General features: G+C 39.2%; 1 protein-coding gene across 1 annotated transcript in view; it reads left to right on the top strand.

The window, feature by feature from the left end:
• The window catches only part of KAT6A (lysine acetyltransferase 6A), a 44,783-nt gene extending 19,322 nt beyond the window's left edge, over positions 1-25,461 (top strand). The window contains exons 5-18 of the mRNA XM_040538342.1: positions 19-134; positions 382-463; positions 1,267-1,402; positions 3,046-3,359; positions 4,595-4,713; positions 7,273-7,388; positions 8,564-8,705; positions 9,275-9,436; positions 9,774-9,867; positions 11,353-11,584; positions 12,674-12,884; positions 13,923-14,612; positions 15,410-15,728; positions 20,297-25,461. Coding sequence (XP_040394276.1) covers positions 19-134; positions 382-463; positions 1,267-1,402; positions 3,046-3,359; positions 4,595-4,713; positions 7,273-7,388; positions 8,564-8,705; positions 9,275-9,436; positions 9,774-9,867; positions 11,353-11,584; positions 12,674-12,884; positions 13,923-14,612; positions 15,410-15,728; positions 20,297-22,884 — 5,321 coding nt within the window. The 3' untranslated portion in view covers positions 22,885-25,461. The remainder of the gene's footprint in view (positions 1-18; positions 135-381; positions 464-1,266; positions 1,403-3,045; positions 3,360-4,594; positions 4,714-7,272; positions 7,389-8,563; positions 8,706-9,274; positions 9,437-9,773; positions 9,868-11,352; positions 11,585-12,673; positions 12,885-13,922; positions 14,613-15,409; positions 15,729-20,296) is intronic.
• The last annotated feature ends 488 nt before the right edge of the window (positions 25,462-25,949 follow it).

Here is a 25,949-nt window from a genome sequence, read left to right as displayed (position 1 = left end):
TTTCTTGCTTTCCTGTAGGTCATCCATCCTGTTTGAAGTTCTCACCAGAACTGACAGTTCGAGTGAAAGCCTTGAGATGGCAGTGTATTGAATGCAAAACATGCAGTTCCTGTCGAGATCAGGGCAAAAATGCTGTGAGTACAGTAAAGTATGGACTGAATGAATACAATATCAGTCTTGTGAATGTTCTGTTAAAATATGCAATAAAATAATTCTAGAGTCAAGTATCTGCAGCTTCTGTTTAAGTTTGGTAGTCTTTCTGAGACCTGTGAAATACCTTACGTCTTGTAGTTGAGAAATATGTGCGTGTTCTCTCAGATGGCAACAAATTAATGGGGACTTGATGCACATCTAAAGAGAGATTAAATCTGTCTTCAACAGGATAACATGCTATTCTGCGACTCCTGTGATCGTGGCTTTCACATGGAGTGCTGTGATCCCCCTCTTACCAGGATGCCAAAAGGTGAGAACTTTGTGATGAAAAGGGTAATTTAAGGTGGTGATAGCAGAGATCAGTGGGCAGAAAGTGCTTCTGCATATTTTATTCTCTTTTAGCTACTTTTAACTTGCTATTTACATCATTGCTTTTCAGGTATTAGAGACTATAAAATTTCCTCTGGAAAGGGGCAGAGCTGAACATCCAGTTTTTCCACCGTCTCTTGCTTCCTGTACATTATTATCTGTGAAGGGTTTTGAAAAAACCTTTGAGATCTGAGGGAATAGAAGTGATCCCTGCAGATTAAAGTGATCAGCTTAAAATTGAATGAATAACCTTGTACCTAAGAAAGAGATCGACTTGTGAGTTTTTGAAGTCATATCTGGTTGGACAGTAGAGATTCCTGGAGTATAACCGAACTTCTCTTTTCTGTCAGAGAGCAGACTATCTGTGGAAGATTATTCCTTGATAATTGGAAAAAGAAAAATCTTCCTATAGAAGGTAGTTGGAAGTAGTGTGTTCATAAGCAGAATATAGGATAATTAAATGTGTTTTTTACGTTTTTCTGATAATGCACTACCAATTTAAGAGACTTCAAGAATGGTTGTTGGAAGTACATCACGGGAGGTGTGGAGAATTAACTGAATTTGACTTTAGATTGCTGGATCATACTTTTCTTTTTTTTTTTTTTTTTTACAATGGATATATGATAATTGGGGCCTTTGGTATTGTTCTTAACCTTTCTGTTGGAAAACCTAGGGCCTGTAATTCTCCTTTACATTCTGTGTAGATGTCCCTTGCATTCAGTGATGGGGATTTGTGTCTTACAGGTATGTGGATATGTCAAATATGTCGGCCACGGAAGAAAGGAAGAAAACTTTTACACAAGAAGGCAGCACAGATAAAACGACGCTATGCTAATCCAATAGGACGTCCCAAAAACAGATTAAAGAATCAAAATGCAACGTAAGTTTCTATATAAGAGGAGTAAGGTGTGTGATTCTATAGGGCAGCGAGTACTTTTGAAGTGTGTTATCTGCTCTCTGTGGGGAGGTATCTTTTACAATGAGGAGCTTTTCATTAATTCTTGAAGACAGAATTTCTGAAGAGTACTGTAAAAGAACAGAAGTAATCTCACAGTGCTTCTTTCTACCTAGATATTTACTCTGTGTAACAACTTAATATTTGGTTTTGAAGTATTCCTTTTAGAAATAGATTAATTTTGCTGGTTTTGTCAAGTCTGTTTTTCTGAATGGTTACTTCTACCAGTAGTAGCTTTGCGAGCATTTCTCAAGAAATGTTTTTGATGCTTGGAGAAACATAGTAATTTACAATAAAGCAGTTAAGGTGGTCGTTTGACATACTGTCTTGCAACACTATCAGATTAAATATTTTTGTCTATATTCTGCTTCCATTCCTAATGTTTCTGCACTTGTGCAAGGCTTTATTGCACTGGGACAGATTGTGTGACTTTGTTAGGGTTATTATGGAACCAGTTGTCGGGGAATTCTTTGGATTACTCTCCAGCCAGAGCAATTCCTTTAACATTGCTGTGCAGTGCTTGTTGTGATGCAACGTTATTAACTATGCTGGGGACAGAACAGTGAAGGAGTATATCGCAAGAACTTCTGTTGTGGCTATCACATTAGCTTAAAAGATGTCAAACTACTGCTTAATTCTAGCTGATTAGAACCGAAGGATGTTCTGAAAAAATCTTACCAAGTTTCATGCTTTAAAAAAAAAAAACAGGGTACAGCTCTCTTAAGTATCCTAATTTTGGCCATTCTGCGATACCAGATAAGAAACTAGAGGGCCCCTCTATGTAATTCAGAGGGACAAAAGGAAAGCTAGGTATCTGTTGTTTTGTCTCTTATTTTTTTCATAATTTATTCACACTTTTTCACCTTCATTCCACCATTTGTCTTGCAAAATATATCCACAGAATTATGTACGGATGCTATGGATTTGATTGTTTTTTTTTATGAAAAAGCAGCCTTTTTTACTTCTCTGTAGTTGTTAAGATTCTAGCTGAAATCACTTAGCTTCTTGAAACAGCAGTCTACGGCAATTCTTCAGAGAAGTATTAACACTAGGTTATCTTGAGAGTTTTGCAACTTCCAGCCTGAAGGACAGCGGCTGGAAGGGGATAACACTGTTTTTACTGAGATGGTCAGCATGATTCTTAGCAATCATGCATGTCCCGTATGCATTAGCTTTCAGCGTAGTTCTTTTGACAATTTCCTATTGACTTGTGTAAATGTTTAGCAGCTACATAAGTTGAAACTTTCCATGCGGTGTATTTGTTCTGGCTACAGTTTTTTTATAATTTTTTTATTAAATTCAGCAGAAATCTGTAATTTATACTCAAGTTAATTGCACATAATGTTCAATGTGGAGAAACGTAGTGCAGTACTACTGAGATGTTTAGAATAATGGCTCCTCTAGGGTACGCAGGCTCTTGACTACTCCTTTATTGTTATTAAATTTTTCAGTTCACCTTTAGCTTCTGTGTGATTCATAAATACAGAAGATGCTAATCTGCTCTGCAACCTAAAACAAACCACTTAACCCAGTCTTCTGACCATATCTTTCCCCTTCTCATTCTTTAGATCAAAGGGTCCGTTCAGCAAAGTTCGAACTGGCCCTGGTCGGGGTCGGAAGCGTAAGATAACTCTGTCCAGCCAGTCAGCATCATCAGAAGGGGGATACCTGGAGCAGACAGATATCTTGGACTTCTGCAGAGATGGCAGCACCACCTTGAAGTTTAATAAGAAAACCAAAGGGCTTATAGATGGCCTTACTAAATTCTTCACTCCCTCCCCTGATGGACGAAAAGCTCGAGGGGAAGTGGTGGACTATTCTCAGCAGTATAGGATCAGGAAAAAGGGTACCAGGAAATCTAGCACTTCAGAGTGGCCCACAGGTAAAGATTTTTCACCCTGCCAATGTAAGTATCCTGTACTCCAAGAAAATGTTCAAGGGCCAGGACATTGAAGTGACTAGAATTTTTTAGGTGCTGGAAACTTCGAGCTGAAAAGCTAACACTCAAATGCAGTTATCTTTAGTGCATCATGGTAGAATAGCAGTTGGAATAGAGAGATCTTTGCCTCTTTATATGTAATGACAAGATGTGATGAGGGACCGAACAATGACTGTGAGGTATAATGCCCTTTGATAATGAGGGACTGGCAGATAACACGAAGAAATGTGCAAAATAATGTCATGTTCGAAAGAAGTAACTTAGGGAGTGGTTAATGAGAATAAGAACAACAAGGTAGAAGTATGAAACGGGAAATAGATGATAAAGATTCATGAGTTTCCTATCTGTGGTAGAGGCTAGCAAAAATTTCTTTCTTTCTCAGCCACAGAAGAGCCTGCTTCATGCTGTGCTTCTCACCTACCTGCTGAGGAGCATCCCTTGTCTTGAACACAGTTCTGCTTTGTTTTCTTTTTTAGTTTAAGATGGTCATCCATGGCTGCACCTTAATTTAATCTTTGTGTTCAGATCTTTAAAGTCTTGTGTATTTTCATAACTTGAGTTGTTCCTAAGTAAGCAGTGGATAATATTCCACAATCAAATACAAGGGTTGAAGCTTTAGAATAGTTAATTGCATTAGCCTGGCTGGTGCTGGAAGCATTTAAAAAAAAAAAAAAAAAAAGCCTCTTACTGGCTTGAGGGTGAGGTGAAGAGTCTTGTGGGGTTAGTTTTTTTGTTTCTTTTTGGTGGTGCTGTTCATTTTTTTCGTTGTTATTTTTTTGGGGTGTGTGTATGGAAGGGAGTATTCCTTCGGTGATGAATGCAAGTGTTTTGGTTTTGATTGTGGCAACTACAGGGTTGAAATAGTTTAGTAGTCCTTTTGTGAGAAACAGGCACAGTGGTAAGCTGTTTACCCAAAAAGATCTTATAGTGGTGTCCTGATGGCATTTGTAACAATGAATACCTAAATGCTGCATTTGAGTCAAATATCTGACATTACTTCTTATGTGGTCAGAAATCCAGAAATGGTTCCTCCTTTTTGGTCCCAATCTGAGCAGAAAATTGCATCAGAAAAACTCAGCTGTATTCAGTCATTTTGCTACGTGTTGTTTCCTGCTGTACTAAAAAGTATGTACCTCTTTGTAAATGTAGGTGATGACAGTTTTCTCTCTCAATTACAGACAATCAGGATGGCTGGGATGGAAAACAAGAAAATGAAGAGCGCTTTTTGGGGAGCCAGGATGTCTTAACTGAAAAAGATATGGAGTTGTTTAGAGATATTCAGGAGCAAGCACTGCAGGTAAAGTTAAATATTCAGTGTTCGGCAGAAAGTACCAAACCTGTAAAAGAGTTGTTTTTTTTTTTTAAAAAAAAAAAAAAATAGACTCCAGATGAGTCAGTCTGTTATAGAAGCTAATGTGCTCTGTTCTTCTGGTTGAGAGTAGAGGGGAACTGATCTCAAGAGAGCTGAAGAATAATATAAAAGTGGACATAAGAGTGTAAGGGGCTGAGGTGAGCATCTAAAAAGCCTTGAGGGCTGTGGCTTTAATTATGTTAGAACATAGCTGTTAAGTAGCTGGTAAAATGTATGGACTGTTAAAAACAATAAAATACGAGGGCTGTTTGCATGGGTCATATAGGGCCTCTGGGTTAATAAAACATTTTTTTTCTAGATAATATCGCTACTTATGAAAAGGGATGAGGCATTACTTTGTGTGTGTATATTCACATATCTGTGTAATGTGTATATATCCATGTGTATTACATACTGTGTGCGTGTGTACTTTTCAGTAACTTGAATGGTTTTATGATTTACTCCTTTTCAAGCCAGAGAGGTCAACTGAATTTATGAGGTGACTTCCCTGAACAGTGCTTCTCTAAGTATAACTGTCCTTTTAACTTTCTGTAGATATTTGACTTCTGCTTGTTTACATACAATTCTGTCAAAGGTTGATTTGATTCCAATTACTAAGTATAGTCTCTGTACCTAAAGAGTTACGGAACAATGAGTTTTGGTAAGACTGAACTCTGCCATCTGTGGGATAAAGCAGACTAAGATGGAGAGCAGTTAACTTTTTTTTGAGGTGCAAATACAACAGTACTGTATAACACTACTTATTTCAAACTTGGTTACAGGATTGATTTAAGACAAAAAACAAGAAAAAAAATAAAAGGAAAAAAAAAATGCAACACTCAGCATGTGCATTACTGAGCAAATTGCATACCTGACTATGGCTTATGATCATAGTCTAGAAAAACACTGAAGATCTGAAACGGTCTATGGACATACATCCACAACAGAGAAAATACTCATCTCCAAACACCTGCTTAAAAGAGCCTATTTTGAAGAGAATTTTTTTTGCCCTATGTGGGGAAAATACTTGTTATAGTTGAAATACCTTACATTTAAGGTGGCTAGTTGGTTGGTTTTGGTGAGGAAAGTGTTACCCAGAGTTGTGGTGCGGTGATACAGGAAGTGTGCACCTGTATCTCTGAGCTAACTGCCTCACCCAAGAGAATGGAAGTGTGTGGTGATGTGTCAAAGGCTTTCAAGTGAGCCGAGGAAAAGATACCGCTTACTGAATGTTCAGGGAGAAAGCTGCTAGTGTAAAGGCTGAAGCAGTAGTCTGCTATTGAATGCCTTCTTGTAGGGACTGTGGTGCGTAAGCAGAGATACGGGAGCTAGATGTGTGCTGTGTGACTGCCTTTGCGTTGGGCATTCATTTGGAGGAGGGTTTTCTTGCTTAAAAGAAGGCACAGGGACGGGTCTTATTGGTGCAGGTGCATATAACTGTTTTCCTTGAGACTTGTCAGGATGCCCGTGATAATTGTGTTTATTATTGACCTGCTATAGCAAGTGATAATATTGATTCCTTTGAGAACACAGTGAAGGAAGTGCTTAACCGTAGATTGCAACAAGAGTTGCCTTCATAAACTGCTCCTTAGTAATTTGTCTGGCCAACAAGTGTTGTATGAAACCTTATACTAGTTACCAAAAATGCACAGGTTGTGTTTTCCTTTCTGCATGGAATCCTCACCTTGTAACAAAAGCTTTTAGCACCTCAGATTGTTTATTTAATAGCATTGTCATATTTCTTTCTGATAAATACTAGGGATTTGTTATTATTACAGCAGGGTTTTAAGCTGAAGTAAGATAAATTGGCTCCCTTATGTAGTTTCCTTCTTACAAGGTAGCCCAAGATGAATGGAAAAGCCTAAAGAACGAATCCATAAACTGAAGGGGACTGAAGGGGGTGGAAATAAATTGGTTGGACTCAGGATCGTATACAGGTAGTAAGTTCTAAGCCCTTATTTGGCTGACTGCTGAAATACTGTTTATCTTCTGAGTGAGAATAGAGAGAGTGTTCTGCACTCGTGATGGTAAGGAGGTAGCTGTGCACTGAATTTTGTTTTGGTAGGTACTGTGTTCACAGTACATATAGTCTTAGTGCTGGGAAGACACTGTTCTATTAGTAGACATTTGTATATTCTAGATCCTAGCATCAGGAACAATTTGTGTTTCTGTACTTGGCTACTGAAATAACAAGGAAAGAAATAACAAATGGACTGAAAGAAAATTATATTAAATTATATTAAATTTTGCTGTCTACTAATTTGTATGTAAAGAGTACGACATGCAACAGTGTGAAAGGTAGTGGAATATTTATGACAATACTCGCTACTTCATTTTTGTGAATCACGTTTGCTTGGTATGTGATTGCTGGCTTCTGCATCTTCTTAATTCTCTTTGAGTTCAGATAAAGTAGGATGGACTGGGTAGATGGAAACACTTTAATTTATTTCAGCTTACAAGTCTTTCAGTTGGAAATTCACAGAAATGTCTTTTTTTCTTGCGTAGAAAGTTGGGGTGACTGGGCCTCCTGATCCGCAAGTCCGATGCCCCTCTGTCATCGAATTTGGCAAGTATGAAATCCAGACCTGGTACTCCTCCCCATATCCCCAGGAATACTCAAGGTACGACTGAACATCCTTTTTTGATCTGCTTCAGTGTTTATGGGAAAGCTGTATTCCAGCACGTGTGGAAATCTTTAGAAGATTGTATGTGAATGTAGGACAGAAGCAAAGTACATGTAATCCAGATACTTTTCATGGTAGTCAGTAGACATCTGAAGTTTTTTTTTTAGGCTGAGTCAGAAAGGCGATAAACTCTCTGTAATATGCTGTATATGCTGTGAGCATTAGAATGGCCACGGAAACATAAGGTTACGTAGGTTCCCAAAGAACTGACATGTTATGCTGAAGAGAGAGCAGCCTCAGCTAAATGATGTGATATTGGGCTGTAAGTGATAAGAGTATCCTGACTGCAGTAGTTCTTGACACATGGCATCATCGTGATATAAAATAACACCATGTTCCCTCAGCAGATTTGTTAACTGTATTTTAAATGACCTTATTAGAAAGGGCTGTACGCTATATAGAACTTGAAAGAGAAAAATACTTAGAAATTTAATAAGAATGACTTTTGATGTATTATTTTTATGCTGTACGGAGTTCAACACATTAAATCATAAATGTTTAACGTTTTACATTTTAGCATCTGAAATATTCTCCCGTGATACTCATTTAGTTGTTCTGATGTTCTCTTTCTTAAGAACTTTGCAAACTGTGTAAACTGTAAACTCTTCAGACATTAACTTGATTCAGAATGAGGAATAACTTCCAAAGGCCATAGCTAGAGAGAGAAAATGAAATAAAACTTGTTGTTATACCATTTCTACAACAGAGCATATGGTCCGTTATCAAGAATTATTCTAGTTCTGCTAAGTGTATTAAATGTAATTGAGAAATAGCATCCCTGCCAAAGTTAGTGTATGCAAATGGAATTAAATCACAGCAGGACAAGATACTCATATTCAAATTGTTCGTGTCAATGTAGTACATAAAATGGCTTTGTGATGGTGTTGATAGATTTCTCATGGGGATTTCTTTTTTTTTAAATACATATTCATTACAGAATAAGTAAATGCTGTAACTTTTAAGCATGCTGAGGTTGTTTGTCCTTATTAGCACATACATAGTTTCACTATATACTGGTTTTGTTTTCATCAAGTTCTTTATCTGCAGGAGTGAGGAATTTCGTGTAAAAGTCTGTATCTTCAATCTTGGGTTTTCTTCACCTTTGCTTACAGGCTACCCAAGTTATACCTTTGTGAATTCTGTCTAAAGTATATGAAAAGCAGAACTATTCTCCAACAGCATATGAAAAAGTGTGGCTGGTTTCATCCTCCAGCCAATGAAATTTACAGAAAAAACAATATTTCAGTCTTCGAGGTAAGTTAAGATATGAAGCCACTCACTATTATCTCTAAGACGGGGTCTTCAGCATCCAGTAGTGTGAGTGTTCTGTAGCCCTAAAAATCTTCATTCTTCAAGCATTCACTTGCAAAGAGTGAAGCAGTGCAAGCAAGCAGTGGGTGCTGGTATCATATATAGATTATTCATACGATAAATATGTGAGAAGGCTTGCTGTGTTTAAAAAAAAAAAAAAAACTTATTTTAGGAAAATTAATTTTAACTTCTAAGTTCATTTAAGAAGCAGTTGGAATGTGCACTTAGTCACATGGTCTAAAATTTTGGGTAGACCTGTGCAGTGCCAGGAGTTGGACTTGATGATCGTTATGGGTTCCTTCCAACTTGGGATATTCTATGACTCTAATAAATATAACAGGGACTCAGCCACGGCCTTTATGCTGTGAAATTTTAAATCATTTGAGACTCTGCCTGTGGCATTGAAGCCTTCCTGTTGTGTTAGATATGTCAAATATTCAGGGATACTCAGATGAAGCATTTTCTTGTATGACAGAATATAGAGTGATATAACTTCTCCTCGTTTTTGTAAGGTTGATGGCAATGTCAGCACTATCTACTGCCAGAATTTGTGCTTATTAGCCAAACTCTTCCTGGACCATAAGACTCTTTATTATGATGTGGAGCCATTTCTTTTCTACGTGCTGACACAGAACGATGTGAAGGGCTGTCACCTTGTTGGTTACTTTTCTAAGGCAAGTATTTGAGTGCTTCAGACTTGGAGTTGCTCTGGTGAGAAATGTTGCTTCAGAGTCTTTAACGGTAATTTAGGCCTTTGCATTTTATGTAATATAATATGCAAACTGAAATGATGGTAATAGAGTTTTAATATTTTTCTCTCCTCTAAAGTCTTTCTGTTGCTCAAGTATGTTTTTCCTAAAAAAAAAAAAAAAACCAACAACAACAACTTTGTGGCTTTCTATCTCAGTTTTTGATAATAAGTAATTATGAAGTTGGACAGAACAACTTCTATTTCTGGCTGGTCAAAAGTTTTCTACTTTTAAAACGTGCTGCTTTTTTTTTTCCCAACAGGAAAAACACTGCCAACAGAAATACAATGTTTCCTGTATAATGATTCTTCCACAATACCAGCGTAAGGGCTACGGCAGGTTCCTAATTGACTTCAGTAAGAAACTTCTTCACTTTTTTTCTCCTTTTCATATTTTAAAGAAAGACTTAGTCATTAAAGAGGATATCTTTTAAAAATAAAAAAAAGAAGTCTCAGAAAAAGGATGCTGATGTTCACAGTAATCTGAACTTAACTACTTAATCTTTTTGTTGGAAACCTTAAATTCTGAAAACAAGTAGATGAATTTTCCTCTAATTCAGGTGTAAGCAACTATAGGCATTTGTCAGTGTAGGGTTTTTGCAGAAGCTAATCTCGTGCATGTAGTTATTTATAAAGAAAGCCAACTCTAAAACCACATGGTGTGTTCAAACTTTCAGCAGCTTGATTAAGTGAACATGTCTTAAGCAAAAGGTAGTCATAGTTAGGTTTTAATTTAGCTTTGAGAGCAACAAAAACAGATGGTTTTAGGCTGTGAATACTCTAACAGTTCTAAGTTTCATGTGGATTTCAGTAAGTTCACTAGGAAACTTGCCACTGTTACTATACCTCACTATGCTGATATATAGATAGCCTTTCCTGTGGACGTGCTAATTTTGGTGTTAATGTCCTAAGGAGAAACTCTACTGGAATAATTATACTAGAATAGTTTTAGAATACTAAATATCCTGTGCGGGTAAGATGTTGTTCTGCTGAAAATATTGATGAAATAATGGAACTCAGTGATATATCTTGAGAAACTAGCAGATTTGGGCTATGGTAGAGCAGCAGTGAGAAGACACCTTTGTCAGCTGATGGTTTTTTGTTTTTTTTTTTTCTTCTTTGTTATACTGGGGAGATATAACCTCTCTGTCTTTATTGAACCTGTGCAGCGTATCACAGTCTTTAATTGAGGTTTTTCTACGGTTAGAGCTTGGTACTCTCTAGTATGGCCCTGAAATTTCTCAATAGAGAATTTTTAAGTAAATTATTTGCTTTATTAGTTTTAAAAGGTTAAAATATGTTTTCCTTCTATCTTCTTTAAAAAGACAATTGCCATTTTAATTTTGTTTAAAATTAATGAATTCTATTGTACAAAGTAGCTGATCTGAGGCAGTTGTCACAAGTTAAGCTAATCGCAATTGCTGAAGTTATTTGCTTTCAAATCATGTATTTCTTCAAAGCCCAAAGTGACACTCACTGATAGATATATTAATGGCTTAACTGGCAGAGTTGTAATTTCAAAGATTCAGCAGACCTCACGCTGTATCTGTACTACAGTCCTAGGTTCGTTTCTAGGTAGTCAACTGCTGCCATCTTGTGGTGTTGCCCATAGCCAATGTTGAAAAACAATGTAGTTTAGAAACCTCATGCTATATCATTGAATAACAGAAATTTGAACCCCTCCAAAATGGGGCTGATCACTCAGTGCATCCTTCAAAAGTGTAATATGTATCTCATAAGAAGCATTCGGCTACTTTCTTGCCCTTGTAGAATTTGGAGTATCAGGATGGAGAAGCTATATATGCCAATTTTTTGAACATTCTTCTTCTTGTGCTTCTTTAGGCTATCTGCTTTCAAAGCGTGAAGGTCAAGCAGGATCACCAGAGAAGCCCCTGTCAGACCTGGGACGGCTCTCATATATGGCTTATTGGAAAAGTGTAATATTGGAGTGCCTTTATCACCAACATGACAAGCAATTAAGCATCAAGAAATTGAGTAAACTGACTGGAATCTGCCCTCAAGATATCACTTCCACTCTGCATCACCTGCGAATGCTTGACTTCCGTAGTGATCAGTGAGTACAGTAGTCCTGTTTTATTTCCAGACAAACTCAGGTGTATTTGAATGAACTTCAGTGATGTTTGGAGGCAAGTCACATCCAATAATCTTGATTTTATTTAAAAGTAATGTGACCAAATATTGACTGTCGAGATCTATGATGTTCTCATGAAGTGCAAGAATTGTTCAATGCCAAAGCTGCATGAGATTACCAGCCACGTAGCAGTGCAGCTGTGAAACATCCAAGTAACTTGCAGCTGTGAGAGAAAGCAAGCTGGTCTCTTGGCCATGTTATCTTGGGGTCCCTCTGCATAATCAGTTTAACAACCTCACAGGATAGAGCAGGAGGATCTCTAGAGGGAAGGGAACGTGTTCCTTTTTCCTGACACTGAGCAGACAGTTGTTTTCCCCTTTTCTCTGCACGTCCAAGATGCAGATAACTTGCTCAGACAATGGGATAGATCAATGGGAGAAATGAGGCGTATGGATATAGAACAGAGGTTTGGCCAGCTGAGTGTACGAGTCAAGTGAAATACAGGGAATTGTTCTTAATTCAGACAGTTGCTGTTTTGGGTGTAGGATTGTATTCTTAGTTTGTGTTAAACTTACTTTAGAACACTTTTATATCCTCATTTCACAGTGTGCTTTCTAATTTGATTTAAAAAATAATAATAATTAGTGATGTTACTCCCAAACAGCTGAATAAAATCCAGTCTGGTAGTGGGAACATAACTTTTTAAAGCAGCCTTTTTATCACTGAGCATCTTTTGCCTTATATTGCCTTTTTGCCAAATGGCTTAACCCCTGACTGTTTAACAGATAATAAAAGTGTAAGTGTAATACCCATTTAAGGATAATGGCTTCACGATTAACAAGAAATTGAAAGAATTTTAACATTTTCTCAGTTTTAAGATGCTTTCTCTAGTCTGAAGGCATTGCATATTTGCAGATTGTAGATTTTTAGTGAACTTCCTGATCACTCTGAAGTTACTCAAATTGAGATTACGATGATTGAGAGTACACAGATTTCTCTTTATTTTGTATGTCACATGACGACATGTATAGTAAGTAGCCTGTTGTTGATCAGAGTGTTATTACTGTTCAGATTTGTGATCATTCGTCGGGAGAAACTTATCCAAGAACATATGGCAAAGCTTAGAACTAATGTGAGACCTATAGATGTGGATGCGGAATGTCTGCGTTGGACACCTGTTATAGTTTCCAACTCAGTTGTCTCTGAGGATGAAGAAGAAGAGACCGAGGATGGGGAAAATGAAGAGCAACAACATCAGAAAGAAAAAGATTCAGAGGCCAGCGTAAGAGTGAATTGGTTACTTCTATGCAGCATATAGTTTGTATTCTGTGCTTTTGCAGGCAGTACTAACAAAATTTCAAATGGCAAGCTTGGGCATTTTGCATAATAATAATAATAATAATAAAAAACATTGCAGTTGTAATTAGATTATGTATCTTTGTAGTTTCAGATTAGATACTAAAAAATGGTAGTATCACTGAGGCATAGCCTGTAGAAAGATTAAAGTCTTTTTGAAATTATTCAAGAGCACACTTAATGCGTTTTTCAGTGTGTGGAAGTCATGGTGGTTTCAAAAAATAAAAAATAACAAAACAACCCCCTTCCAACTCTCAAGCAACCTGGACTCTCATCAAATTACTGAAAAGGCATTAGGTTTGAAGGCACCCAGCACTTCTATAAGTGAGAAATTGCATAAATAAAAATGAACAAACAATCTTCAACGTTTTTCACCAAAATATTTTCCTGTGTTGGTTTGCAAAATCACCAATAACTTTATCGTAAATCACTGCCCACAGAGCAGTGAAACTTTCTGAAATCTAGGCTGCTAACCTGGAAGGGTTGCACTCTCACATCATGTGATGAACACTGACTAGAGTACCATTTCAGAGAGAAATTATAGGCCATTACTACGTTTGCATGAAACTCATTGTGCATTTTTATAGGAAAAAACACTTCATGTAATTCAAAAGCACTTCATGTAATTTTCAAGATAATTGTGAGATAAATACTGTGTTTGAATGTAGCAAGGTTATGCTTGCATTCCAGCAGGCCACTGGATGGCTGCTGCCTACTGAAGTCAATTGTCAGGAAGCTAATCTGGGGTACATTGTCAGCTGGTAGGGAAAGGAATTGCAGTGGGCAATATTACAACATCATAAAAGTCAATTCATTTATTCATTTGCTATTCTCAGATTCTGAAAAGTCACCCTTGTTAAAGTTTTCTGAATTCTTGCTCAAAAGCTTTTGCTGAATCAGTTTCAGGGTAGATGTGCGTGATTAAATAGGAAGTATGAAATCTATTTATTTTTATTTATGTTAGATGGTAAAATCTGTGTCATGGGAGAAGAAAGAGCAAGAGCCTTATTCACCTACAAAGAATGAAAAAAAGCCAGACATTGTTGCTCCAGTCAGTTCTGCACGGCCAAACAAGCACGTTTTTCCCCTGGACAGTCTTCCTGCAAACAGTCAGCCATCACGAAGAGGTCGATGGAATCGCAAGGGCAAAAAACTTCGAGAGACCTTTTGTGAGAAGGAACCAATATTGCCCACTGAGGACAAGACAGACATTCCTGGTGAGCGATGCAGTGAATGTGAGGAGAAATCAGCAGCCTCACGAGGCCGGTGCAGTGAATGTGAGGAGAAGTCAACAGCTTTGCAGGGAAGATGTGGTGAATGTGAGGATAAGTCTCCAGCCCCAAGAGGTCGGTATGCTGAAGATGAAGAAAAATCTGCAGTTTCCCAGGTGCAGTATGGCAAAAGTGAAAAATCTGCAATTCCTCGTCGGCGGTACAGCGAAGGTATGGAAAGATGGAGAGGACAGTTGAAAAACATGGAGTCACTGAAGTGTAGGTTCCCAGAGGACTGTGAAAGATTACCCCGCCGCTACAGCGATAGTGATAGGGCACTTCCGAGATGTTTTAGTGAGAGTAGTGAAGATGATGATGATGACCCCGTGAGTCCCCGATCAAGCTCTCCACCTGTTCTCACCAAGCCAACTTTAAAACGAAAGGTGTGTGCTTTATTTCTTCTTGCTGTCTCTGTTATGCAGCCTATTTTGTCAATATGTTGGTGCTGTTTTAAGGGTCAGTGCAATTCATGAGCTATGTATTAAATGTACGAGTAACACCTGTTCAGTGTTCCAGGTCTCTGTAGAGTACTTTGTGCTACCTTATTGCTAGCGGTGGTTTTTTTTGCATCAGAGGTAGGTTTTTTTCCCAGATTTCTGACTTGTGGTTATGATGTTTTCCAACTTGGCTGTTAAAGTTTTATTCAGTTACACCAAGTAAAAACAGATAAAATCCTACTTTTAATCGAAGCTTTCAAAACACAAATGATATCTAAACAGCTAAAATCACAGCATAGAGTCTTTGGAATCATTTACCATGGAGATGTGAATACTGTCAACATGACCAAGAAAATCCTGTCTTCATGGGATGCTGCACTAAAAAGTTATTTTCTATATCATCTTTGCAGATTATTCTAAACTATTCACATCTATGCTGTAGTGGCTCTGAACTCTCATCTGTTAAGGTTATCTTCAGCTATTTAAATGGCTTATAGCATTACACAGATGTCCATCTAGCAATCTGCATGGAAGTCTATGGTCTTGCATTGTATTTGATATCTGTCTAACTGGAGGCAGATGCTGGCCTGTATTTCCAAGTGAAGTTCGAAATTTGAATTCAAAAAAGAATCCCTGGTCGTACTTAGACTGTTGAACTCTGCTGTCCATGTTTTCTGTTTTTTTAGCATCCTGTTTCTACTATACATGATAAAAATGTCTTTTCTTCTACCTTCCATTTTCAGAAGCCAATTCTTCATCGGAAAAGAAGGGTACGCAAGCGTAAGCACCACAACAGCAGTGTTGTCACTGAAACAATCTCAGAGACCACAGAAGTGCTGGATGAACCATTTGAGGATTCAGACTCTGAACGACCAATGCCCCGGTTAGAGCCTACATTTGAGATTGAGGAGGAGGAAGAGGAAGAAGAGGAGGAGGAAGAGGAGGAGAATGAACTTTTGCCCAGTGGATACTTTCGGCACTTAGCCCCACAAGACACCCTCAGGAACAGACCCTCTTCTAAGAGAAAGTCCAAAGATGAGGAGGAATCCGATGACACTAATGGTATGTTTGGTGGTAAAGTTTTTTTTAAGCATAAGTTACTAGTCATACCAGCCTGAAACATTCCCAAGTGTTATGAAAATATGGTGCCTTAACTTTAAGCACTGACCTGATCACAGGGCATTTTCAGTTCATCCTTTCTAGTGGAACTGGTGTCTGCGGTTGTGGAAAAACCTGTGCAGCAGAGCTGCTTACAGCAATAAAATAAGAATTAATTAGAGAGTCCTCAGTTTTCCATAACAGAGAAATAATTAATTGTTCCTTTTGAGATCCTGTTCTTCATCACATTACATGTCCTGCCTCACAGCTTTTCATATCAAGAGTGATATCTGAATAAAGAATGATATTTGGAAAGCCACTTTTATGACTTACACACACTATGTACCACAGTGATAAATTTCTTGCTCACCTAGTTTGTAAATGCTTTACTTTCTTACCATCCTGTTTTCAATTTAGTGCTTACTGTTTCCTGGTGTCACTTCTGATGCTTTGTTTCTGAACTTCTGCAAATTTGTTAGTACCTCAGAGGTAATAATGTAATAAGCACGCTGATTTAGGGTATTGCTGCTCCTGAAATGCAGTATCTGTTGGGGTTTTTGTGCCTTTGATACAGTTGTCTTTGCATATACTTAGTAAAGCTGAAGGGATCTTAGAGAAAATACAATGTATTTTCAGTTATCTAAACATTTTATTACATAGGGATAATAATCAAGCAGTACAAAAGGCTTACCACTGGACATTTTGGATAAAGCATTACACCGGGTGGAGTTGGGGTGGCACAGCCCTCTGACATTTCAAAAGAAAGTATAAAAGTCATTTATACTTGGTTCAGATTTAGAATATTTTAATCATAATTATGAGTTAGGAATGTTTATAAGAAGCTTAGATTCACTGCAGTTTTTCCTTCACTACAGACACTGGATTGTAACTTTTTTTTAAATATTTTTACTAGCTAAGGGTGTTTTGGGTTAGATACTAACTTAATGTCTAGCTGAGTCAGTGCATGGAAGGTGTTTTATGATTTCCCTCTAAGGTAACATTGCAATCTATTAAATTTGGTGTCTGATTAGAGTTTGAATTGGTTCTGATTGCTGTCAGGGCTACGGTGAGAATGGGTAGTGTGGTGTAGTGACTTGAGGCTGGTATTTAATATGGGTTTGGCATTCTGGAAGACAGGTATTCTGTGGTGTAGGAAACAAAAAAAACTTCTCTCTGTATATTCTAACAGTGTTGTACGGCTTGGGAGAAGAGGGAGCTCTTTGACAGGTTGGGCTGTATTATTTTGCTTTTCCTGCTTCCGCAAGAGTTTTACTGTGAATGTGAATACTGTAAGGATCTTCTGTTCAAGCTTACCTGCACACTGACTTTTAACTAAGTGCAACAGAAAGAGCATGTATGTATGTATCTCAGTATCCTCAAAAACCGTGCAGAAATCTTGAGTGGTTATTAAACCCATATTCTTTTGTAAAGACGGTGTCAACTGCATGTGGTAAAAAACACAGAATCACAGTCCCTTCAGGTTGGAAGGGACCTCTGGAGGTCATCTGGTCCAACTCCCTTGCTCAGGACACGGTTGCCGTGGATCGTGTCCAGATGGCTTTTGAGTATCTCCAAGGAGGCAGACTCCTCAACCTCTGGGCAACCTGAAGTGTTTCCTGATGTTCAGAGGGAACTTTCTATGTTTCAGTTTGTGCCTGTTGCCTCTTGTCCTGCCACTGGGCACTACTGAAAAGTGTGCCACCATCTTCTTTATGCCCATCTTCAGGTATTTGCACGGATTGCTAAGATCCTTCTGAGCCTTCTCTAGTCCCAGCTCTCTCAGCCTTTCCTTACAGGAGAGATGCTCTAGTCTCTTAGCCATCTTAGTGGCCTTTTGCTGGACTCTTTCCGGTGCCTCAATATCTTTCGTGTATGGAGGAGACCAGAGCCAGACGCATTTAATATTACATTACTCTAAGGGGAGCCTACCATCATAAGGTCTTTATTTATTCCTTAAGATATTAAATCCGTGACAGTACAGGTGAAAGCACAGGATCTTTAGCTAAGAGATAGTAAAAGCTAATCTTACGTAGTAGATAGGAAGTGTAAAGGAAGGGGAAGAGAAATAGTTTTTTGGTTTTTAAGCAGGTTAATTTTTTTTTTTAAAGACCCTAAGTCTCAAGGCTTTAACAAATACCGTGAAAGTAGCATTTTCTTCTTCCTGCCTAAATATGTGCTGTCTGTGGTAGATCCTTTCTTTCCTCTATTCGCACTCCAAATATGTTTTATGGATGACTTAAAGGAGTTGTTGAATTTTGAAATCAGTATTTATTTTAAGTTAATTTTTAATACTCAAAATTTTTCCAGGATGTTTCTGGTCAGGAGTATTCAGAATAAATGCCTGACAGAATTAGTTGCATGTAGTTTTTGGTGGATTTCTAACTTCAAATAAATAACATTTCAATAGAAAATGAATAAACCCTTTAAGGCTTTTTTTTTTTAAGTGACTTACTGTGGATGAAGTTGTTTGTAAGAGGGTTGAGTAGCTTCTGAAGACACAGAACGCTGTTCAAATCCAATTCACAAAGTTGAACTAAGGGCAAGAATAACTCAGTTGACCTATGATCAGTTCTTAAGAAGCATTTGTGGACTACTAAGAATACATTATTTAGTTTTGCTTTTGTTGAATTCTTTGCATAACTGTGGGTATACAGCAGCTCTTCTTGGGGAATGTATAGTATGGAATTGAGTTGGACTTGATGATCCTTGTTGGGACCCTTCCAACTGAGGGTATTCTGTGATTCTATGAATCAGCTTTTAAGATGGATGAAAGGGCAGAAATGTAAATAAGTCTGCTGTGAATTTGGGAGGAAAATTATCTTGCATCCATATAGTGGGATGACAAGGATAATTACAGGCCTGTCAGCGTGACATTCATCCTGATTTAAATAGTAGGATGCATGGCTTATGACTCAGTAGAAAGTCCAGGAATGGTCATTTGCTCAATACAAATGAACAGTGGAATGTGAAAAATGTATTTTGTCAGAGAACATGATATATTTTACGAGCCTACAGCTCAGTTAATAAGGATAATTGATGTTACCCACTAGTGTTTTGTGAGGTATGTGACAAAACCATTTGCTTAAGCTGAAATGTTACAAAATCAAACTAGTACATATCAAATAAACTGCAAGCAGGGAGTAATTAAGCTCGTTTTTTATCAGTAGGGTGCAGGGGAGATTGTTGTGGATCTTGTTTGTCTTTACTGCTATTTTTGTGCAAATATTAAAAAAAAAAAAAAAAAGTAGCAGCTGACAGGAAAAGAGGGGATTTGGTAAATGAACTGAAGGGCATTTCACTTGGATAGTCTCAGAGTATTTGAAGGTCTTGCCAGTAATTAGGTGAGCATGGTTTTCTAAATCAGTCGAAGAGATTCATATAATCGTTAAATATATGAACAAGGGAAACCTCAAGTGCAGCAGAGATTTTCTGTCATCTCTTTATTTAGCTTTGGTGAAACTACTACAACTGTCTTTACTAAGTTATTTGCACTTGATAAGAGTATAGATGAACTGAAAAACTTCAAAGAATAGTCATGAGCTGATTAAGGCACTGAAACAAATTTTCTCTAATGACAGATTCAAATAATTCTGTCACCTTGGATTATAAGCAGAGACAAAATATTATTACTTATATTTACTTATGTGAGGACTATTGTGTGTTAGGAGGAATTATCTGCCCAGCAGATAAAAGAAAAACTAACACAAAAGCAGATTAAGAAAATCCAGTGTCTGAAGACAGAAATTCAGATGATAAAGTATGAATATCAACTAGTGTCAATGCAATTGTTTATCAACAGTTGTGTGAAATGTCACTGGCTATCCTGACTGACAGGTTGAAAACAGAATTGCTTCAGGGAAGGCCTTATAGTATTCAGTAAGTTCTCAGTAGATGATGTCAGTGTTTGTTTCTGGCAGTATAGGCCATGAACCTATTTTCATATTTGGAAAGCCACTGAAATGCAGAAATTGCTTCATCAAATGAAAGTTAGATGAGAGAGAAATTCAGCTTCCTTGATTGTTTTCTCAGGATAAAAAAAAAAATCCAGGCAAATTCAGTCACCTGTATATTTCTATTGACATTCAAAAACATAAGCCATGACAAAGCGGAAATACTTTCTTCAGCAGATGCACAAAATACAGATCTAAATGGAAATACAATGTTATTGTAACATCCAGTGCTACACTGGAACATTTTCATTTGTAAGCATATTGTATAAATAAAATCTTTAATGGGTGGTGAGTCTTTCCAGAATCTTATTATATAGACTAGTGCTTCATTTGATTTATATATTGAAGGTTCAGAGCTTTAACCATGCAAAATCTTGAAAGCATTGGTGGTGTTTGAAAATGTAATGTTCTATGTGACTGCTAATGAGTAGACTTTGATCCTTCTTGTTCCCTTCACAATAAATCACTAAGCTATTATTGACATATGAAGTTGATAAACATAATGGAATGCTTGGGAAAGCTTCCATGAATGCTCGGGTAAAACAAAATGTTTGAACAGTGTCTTTCCATTTGTGTTTTCAGGTACCCCAACTTTGAAACCATTATCTATGCTGAGAAAATGTGAAGCAAAGGATTGTTCACTTGAACCAGATACTTCTACACCCATGAAAAAGAAGAAGGGATGGCCAAAAGGCAAAAGTCGAAAACCAATCCACTGGAAGAAAAGACCTGGTCGAAAACCAGGTTTTAAACTGAACCAGGAAAAAGTGCCATCGTCAGTTCAGGGTGAGGGAGCTGATGCAGTGGTAGGTAATTCAAAACCAGGGCGTAAGCCCAAGATCTCAGATGAAGAGGAAGGTGTTGAGCAGAAAGAAGAGCTACCTCTTACTGAGGAAAGGAAAGAGGAAGATGTGAATATGGAAGCAGAAGAGGTAGGAGAGGGAGAAGAGGAAGATACAGCCAGCAGTGAAGTAAGAGCAGTTTCTCCTGTGGACAGCAGCAGCAGTCCAGTGCCAGAAGTTAAAGAGCCTGAGATAGAAGAGGAGGTAGAGGAGAAGCCGCGGGTATTAGAAGAGCAAAGGCAATCAGAAGAAGAGCAGCAAGAACTAGATGAACCTGAGCATGACCACGAAGAAGAAGATGAAATTGCAGTCGTGACAAATCAAAATGAAGACCATGATGCTGATGATGAAGATGATGGTCATCTAGAGTCTGTGAAGAAAAAAGAATTGGAAGAACAGCCTGCCAGAGAAGGGGTGAAGGAGGAGCCTGATGTGCAGGAATGTTTTTTAGAAGCAGACATACAAAGCAGTAGAGAAGATGCAAAAGGAAAAGATGAAGCAGAGGCAGATTCTGAGGAAGAGCAGGCTTCCAATGAAACATCAGTGGGCTCAGAGCATGTCCCTGGGTCTGAGGATGATCACGAAGAAGAGCAAAGTAACAAAGAAGGATTAATTGAATTAAAGGAAGAGGAAGAGATTCCTCATAGCGAACTGGATCTTGAAACTGTTCAAGCAGTCCAGTCCTTGACACAGGAGGAAAGCAATGAGCATGATGTAGCTTACCAGGACTGTGAAGAAACTCTTGCAGCTTGTCAGACTCTGCAGAGTTATACCCAGAGTGAGGAGGATCCTCAGATATCAATGGTTGAAGATTGCCAGGCCTCAGAACACAACAGTCCAATATCCTCTGTTCAGTCCCACCCCAGCCAGTCTGTACGTTCTGTCAGCAGCCCAAATGTGCCTGCTCTGGAGAGCAGCTACACCCAGATAAGCCCTGAACAAGGATCCCTGTCCGCACCCTCTATGCAGAACATGGAGACCAGCCCCATGATGGATGTGCCTTCAGTATCAGACCACTCTCAGCAGGTGGTGGATAGTGGCTTCAGTGACCTTGGCAGCATTGAGAGCACTACAGAAAATTATGAAAACCCGAGCAGCTATGACTCTACTATGGGAGGCAGCATTTGTGGAAATAACTCTTCCCAGAGCAGTTGTTCCTATGGGGGACTGTCCTCTTCTAGCAGCCTCACTCAGAATAGCTGTGTTGTCACTCAGCAAATGGCAAACATTGGCAGCAGTTGCAGCATGATGCAGCAAAGCACTGTCCAGCCTGCAGCAAACTGCAATATCAAGTCACCTCAGAGCTGTGTCGTAGAAAGGCCTCCAAGCAACCAGCAACCAGCATCGCAGCCACAACAGCAGCAGCCTCAGTCACAGCAGCCACAGCCCCCACCTCCACCCCAGCAGCAACCTCCGCTGTCTCAGTGCAGCATGAACAACAGCTTCACCCCAGCGCCTATGATCATGGAAATACCTGAATCAGGAAGCACTGGTAACATAAGTATCTATGAGAGGATTCCAGGGGATTTTGGGGCTGGGAGCTATTCACAACCATCAGCCACATTCAGTTTAGCCAAGTTGCAGCAGCTGACGAACACCATTATGGACCCTCATGCCATGCCTTATAGCCATTCTCCTGCTGTGACTTCCTATGCAACCAGTGTTTCTCTGTCCAACACAGGACTGGCTCAGCTCGCTCCCTCTCATCCATTAGCAGGCACACCACAAGCACAAGCCACCATGACACCCCCACCAAACTTGGCATCTACCACCATGAACCTCACGTCACCTCTGCTTCAGTGTAATATGTCTGCTACCAATATTGGCATTCCACATACGCAGAGGTTGCAGGGGCAAATGCCGGTCAAGGGGCACATTTCCATCCGCTCTAAATCAGCACCGCTGCCCTCTGCAACTGCACACCAGCAGCAGCTCTATGGCCGCAGTCCACCCGCAGTCGCCATGCAGGCCGGCCCTCGTACGTTGGCTGTTCAGCGGGGTATGAACATGGGGGTCAACCTAATGCCAACCACCCCATACAATGTTAACTCCATGAATATGAACACCCTGAATGCCATGAACAGCTACAGAATGACACAGCCCATGATGAACAGCAGTTACCATAGTAACCCTGCCTACATGAACCAGACAGCACAGTATCCTATGCAGATGCAGATGGGAATGATGGGGAGCCAGGCCTATACCCAGCAGCCTATGCAGCCAAATCCTCATGGGAACATGATGTACACTGGCCCCTCCCATCACAGCTACATGAATGCTGCAGGGGTGCCCAAGCAGTCTCTCAATGGACCGTACATGAGAAGATGAGCAAGATGAACTTGCATCCTAAAAACTTAAATATATATATAAATAAAGGAACCTTTTATACTGACGAACCAGAGAAAATGGACCTTTTTCCAGTTAAAATATTGCTGTAGATTTAGAGGGATTTTCTTTGGTTTATTTTATTTTTAGGAAGCCCGGTGGTTTTTTTGTTGTTGCTTTTTGTTTTTGTTCTGGGGGGTAGTGTTTTCTTCACAATCCTGAAACATTTTACAGCTAAAATCATTTACAGATGTTTTTTAGAGGGAAAACATGCACAAAATCTTTTCATAATTTAAAAAGAGCCTTACTTTGCTGACCATGTGGACAGAATATGTGTAACAGTGAAATCATCTTTCTAAATTTTTTTTTCAAATGTATGTCCTTCTCCCTTTCTTGTGCCCCTCTGTATGCAGTTTTTAGTGCTGCAGTAATGTAAAACGTCTGACATCTCAAAGAGTAACAGCGTTTCCCTCCAAACCCCACTTAAAGTTTTCTACTTCTAGCAGGAGGCACTTACTGGGAGACGTGGAAAGGGACACAGGATAAATGAAGCTCTTCATTTCTGCAAGTCAGGAAAAAATTTTAATCTTTATCTTTCCCTGACTCCTTTCCCTTCAGTAAAATTTGGATTTACATGTAAACAAGCTATTCACATTGGTGTTTTTGTAGATGAGTTCATTGAAATTGTATGTTTCATTCTGAAAATATAACGTAACTTCAAACAGATCCCGTTCACCACCCAGACATGCACGTGTGTGCCTGCACAAATGTTCTGTCGCTGAACTACTGGGAGCATCTCAAGAGAGAGCTGTTAATAACCCTCGTGCAGTCATGAGGAGGATAGCATGGTTATTGGGCTGCTAGGACAAAAAACGGTTGCAGGCTCTTCAGGTGAATTGCATGTCAGCCATAACTCAGATCCCAAACTCTGCTTTAGTATGTACTTGGAAATGCTGAGGGTCTTGGTTCTGAGCCTTTGAGTAGGCTGAGCTCAAAAGCAGCTGTTTCCAGTGGTCTGCCTTTTAACCTTTATTCTTACGTAATCTTGGAAGATAAAGTGTATGTTTTAGGTGGCTTGATGAGAACCCTGTGGTGTCCTTGTCACTATTCCATTCCTGGTGTGGTGTAGGAAGTAGCTGAATGTGCCGCTCTTGGGGGGAGTTGGTGACATAGAACACTTCCCTGATTCTTCTGCTATGTTTGAGGCCATTTCATCAGAATAGCCACGCTTTTGATCTAGTGTGGGAAATGAGGGGAATTGCCTGTTCTGCAGGAGTGAAACAGCCCAAACACCACAGTAGGATGCAGGTGGCAGGATTTTGCTGTTTATTACTGCATAATCCAATTTGCATTCTTTTCTGGCTACACTGCTCTGTGATAGAGACAGCACTTGCTGGCATGTCACCCAATACAAAAAGGAATACCCTTTAAGGTAGAGTTTTGTTGTTTTTTAATTGTATATGAAGTAGAAATACAGACACATTATTAAGACTAATTTCTTTTGTTTTAAAACCAAAAGAATCTAAAAGTTGGGTTTCTTCAGATGCACTAAAATGGACTTTTCCTCCAATAACTGCTAACCATAAAAGGCAGAATTCAAAGGACTTCCACTTTTTATTTCTGTTTAGTTTTGAGCATGTACAAGGCTGTGTAGGACCCCATTTCTCTGTATATACTATTCCAGTTCCAAATATCCCATGTAGAAAGCGCACTGTGCTGCCCTCTCCTTCCTAGATCTTCAGCTGTGTCACTGCTTCCTGACTGCTGGGGGGTAGTGGGGCAGGCACGGGTCTGCAGCAGGAGGAGAAGCTGTTGAAATGAGGGCCGTGAGTTTAGTTTGTTTGCTGTTATGTTTGGTTTGGTTTTGTATTTCTTTTTTTTTTAATTTTATTTTGGTTTTACGTTTTATTTTTGTTTTTTAAATCAATTGGGCAGCTCCCTTTTTCCACAAGCCTTTGTGACTGTAGAACTATTGTAGAAAAAATGTTCTTTTCTATATATAAAAAGAAATTATCCAACGCAGTAATATTGGTACCTACCATTTTTCACTTCTGTTTAAAAATAAAATAAAATATGTATTTTTAGCAAGATAACTTGGGTAATCTTCTAAAAGAAATTAAAAAAAAAATCTCACTGTTAGTGACTTTGATGCCTTTTAAAATAAGAGCTTTTTCATTTCATTCCATCTTTAAAATTTTTTATCTTTGTTGTAGAATATTAAAAACTATTTTAAGAAAGATAAAAATTCTCTTTAAAGAGATCTCTAGAGTGTGTGAATAGGAGCTCCAGATGCCTCTAAAAGCCGCATGTACAAATGAAGCTGAGTCTATTCCTGTCTGTTTATATTTGCTTTTCCTGTTTTGTAACCTCTTTGTACTTTGTTCATGGTGACTTGTAAGCTAAGGGGAAGGGGGTGCCTAGATGCCTTTGTAATTCTCCATGTCATACGCTCCTGGCTGGATGGTCTCCCTTCCTCTACTTGTATGTAATATCACTTTTTTTTCCCCTTTCTAGCAAGTACTTTCAAAAGAACTCTGTACATTTTAACATAAAAAATAAATTATGTTGAGCCATTTTGGATGTCTGTTGTGCATGTGGGTTTTTTCTTCCACGTGAGCACTGAACGCTGTTACCAGTCCCTGGGCCTGGGCATGATTCCCTGCTCACCGTTTGGTCTCGGAGAGAGGGGCGGTACTTGGATCTTAGGCGTGCAGCGGCTGGGGTTACGGTTTTGGTTGATCAGCTTCCACTCGGAAGAGCGATAAAGTAATGGTAACGTGGGAAAACCTCAGAAAGCTTCTCCAGCTCGAACTCGCTCTCCGCAAGGAACGCCTGCAGCACGAGGCGGCTTCGCTGCTGCCGCTGCCCGCTGCTGCTCGCGGAACTGCCGTGCCAGGGCCGCCCCCTGCGAAGCCCCAGGCGAGCGCTGGGGGGAGGCAGAGCCGCGGCGGGCGCGGCCGAGCGCGTTCCCCCGGGCGCAGCCCCGCGAGCGGCCTCTGCTCGTGCGCGGGGCGGCCGGGGGCGCGCGGCGGGGGGAGGCGCGCGCCGCGGTGTCCCGCGCGCTCGTG

Source organism: Cygnus olor, chromosome 27 (assembly GCF_009769625.2).
Source record: "Cygnus olor isolate bCygOlo1 chromosome 27, bCygOlo1.pri.v2, whole genome shotgun sequence".
Lineage (NCBI taxonomy): Eukaryota > Metazoa > Chordata > Aves > Anseriformes > Anatidae > Cygnus > Cygnus olor.
The sequence above is the reverse complement of the archived record's forward strand: the minus strand, read 5'-3'. Positions and strand labels throughout refer to the sequence as shown.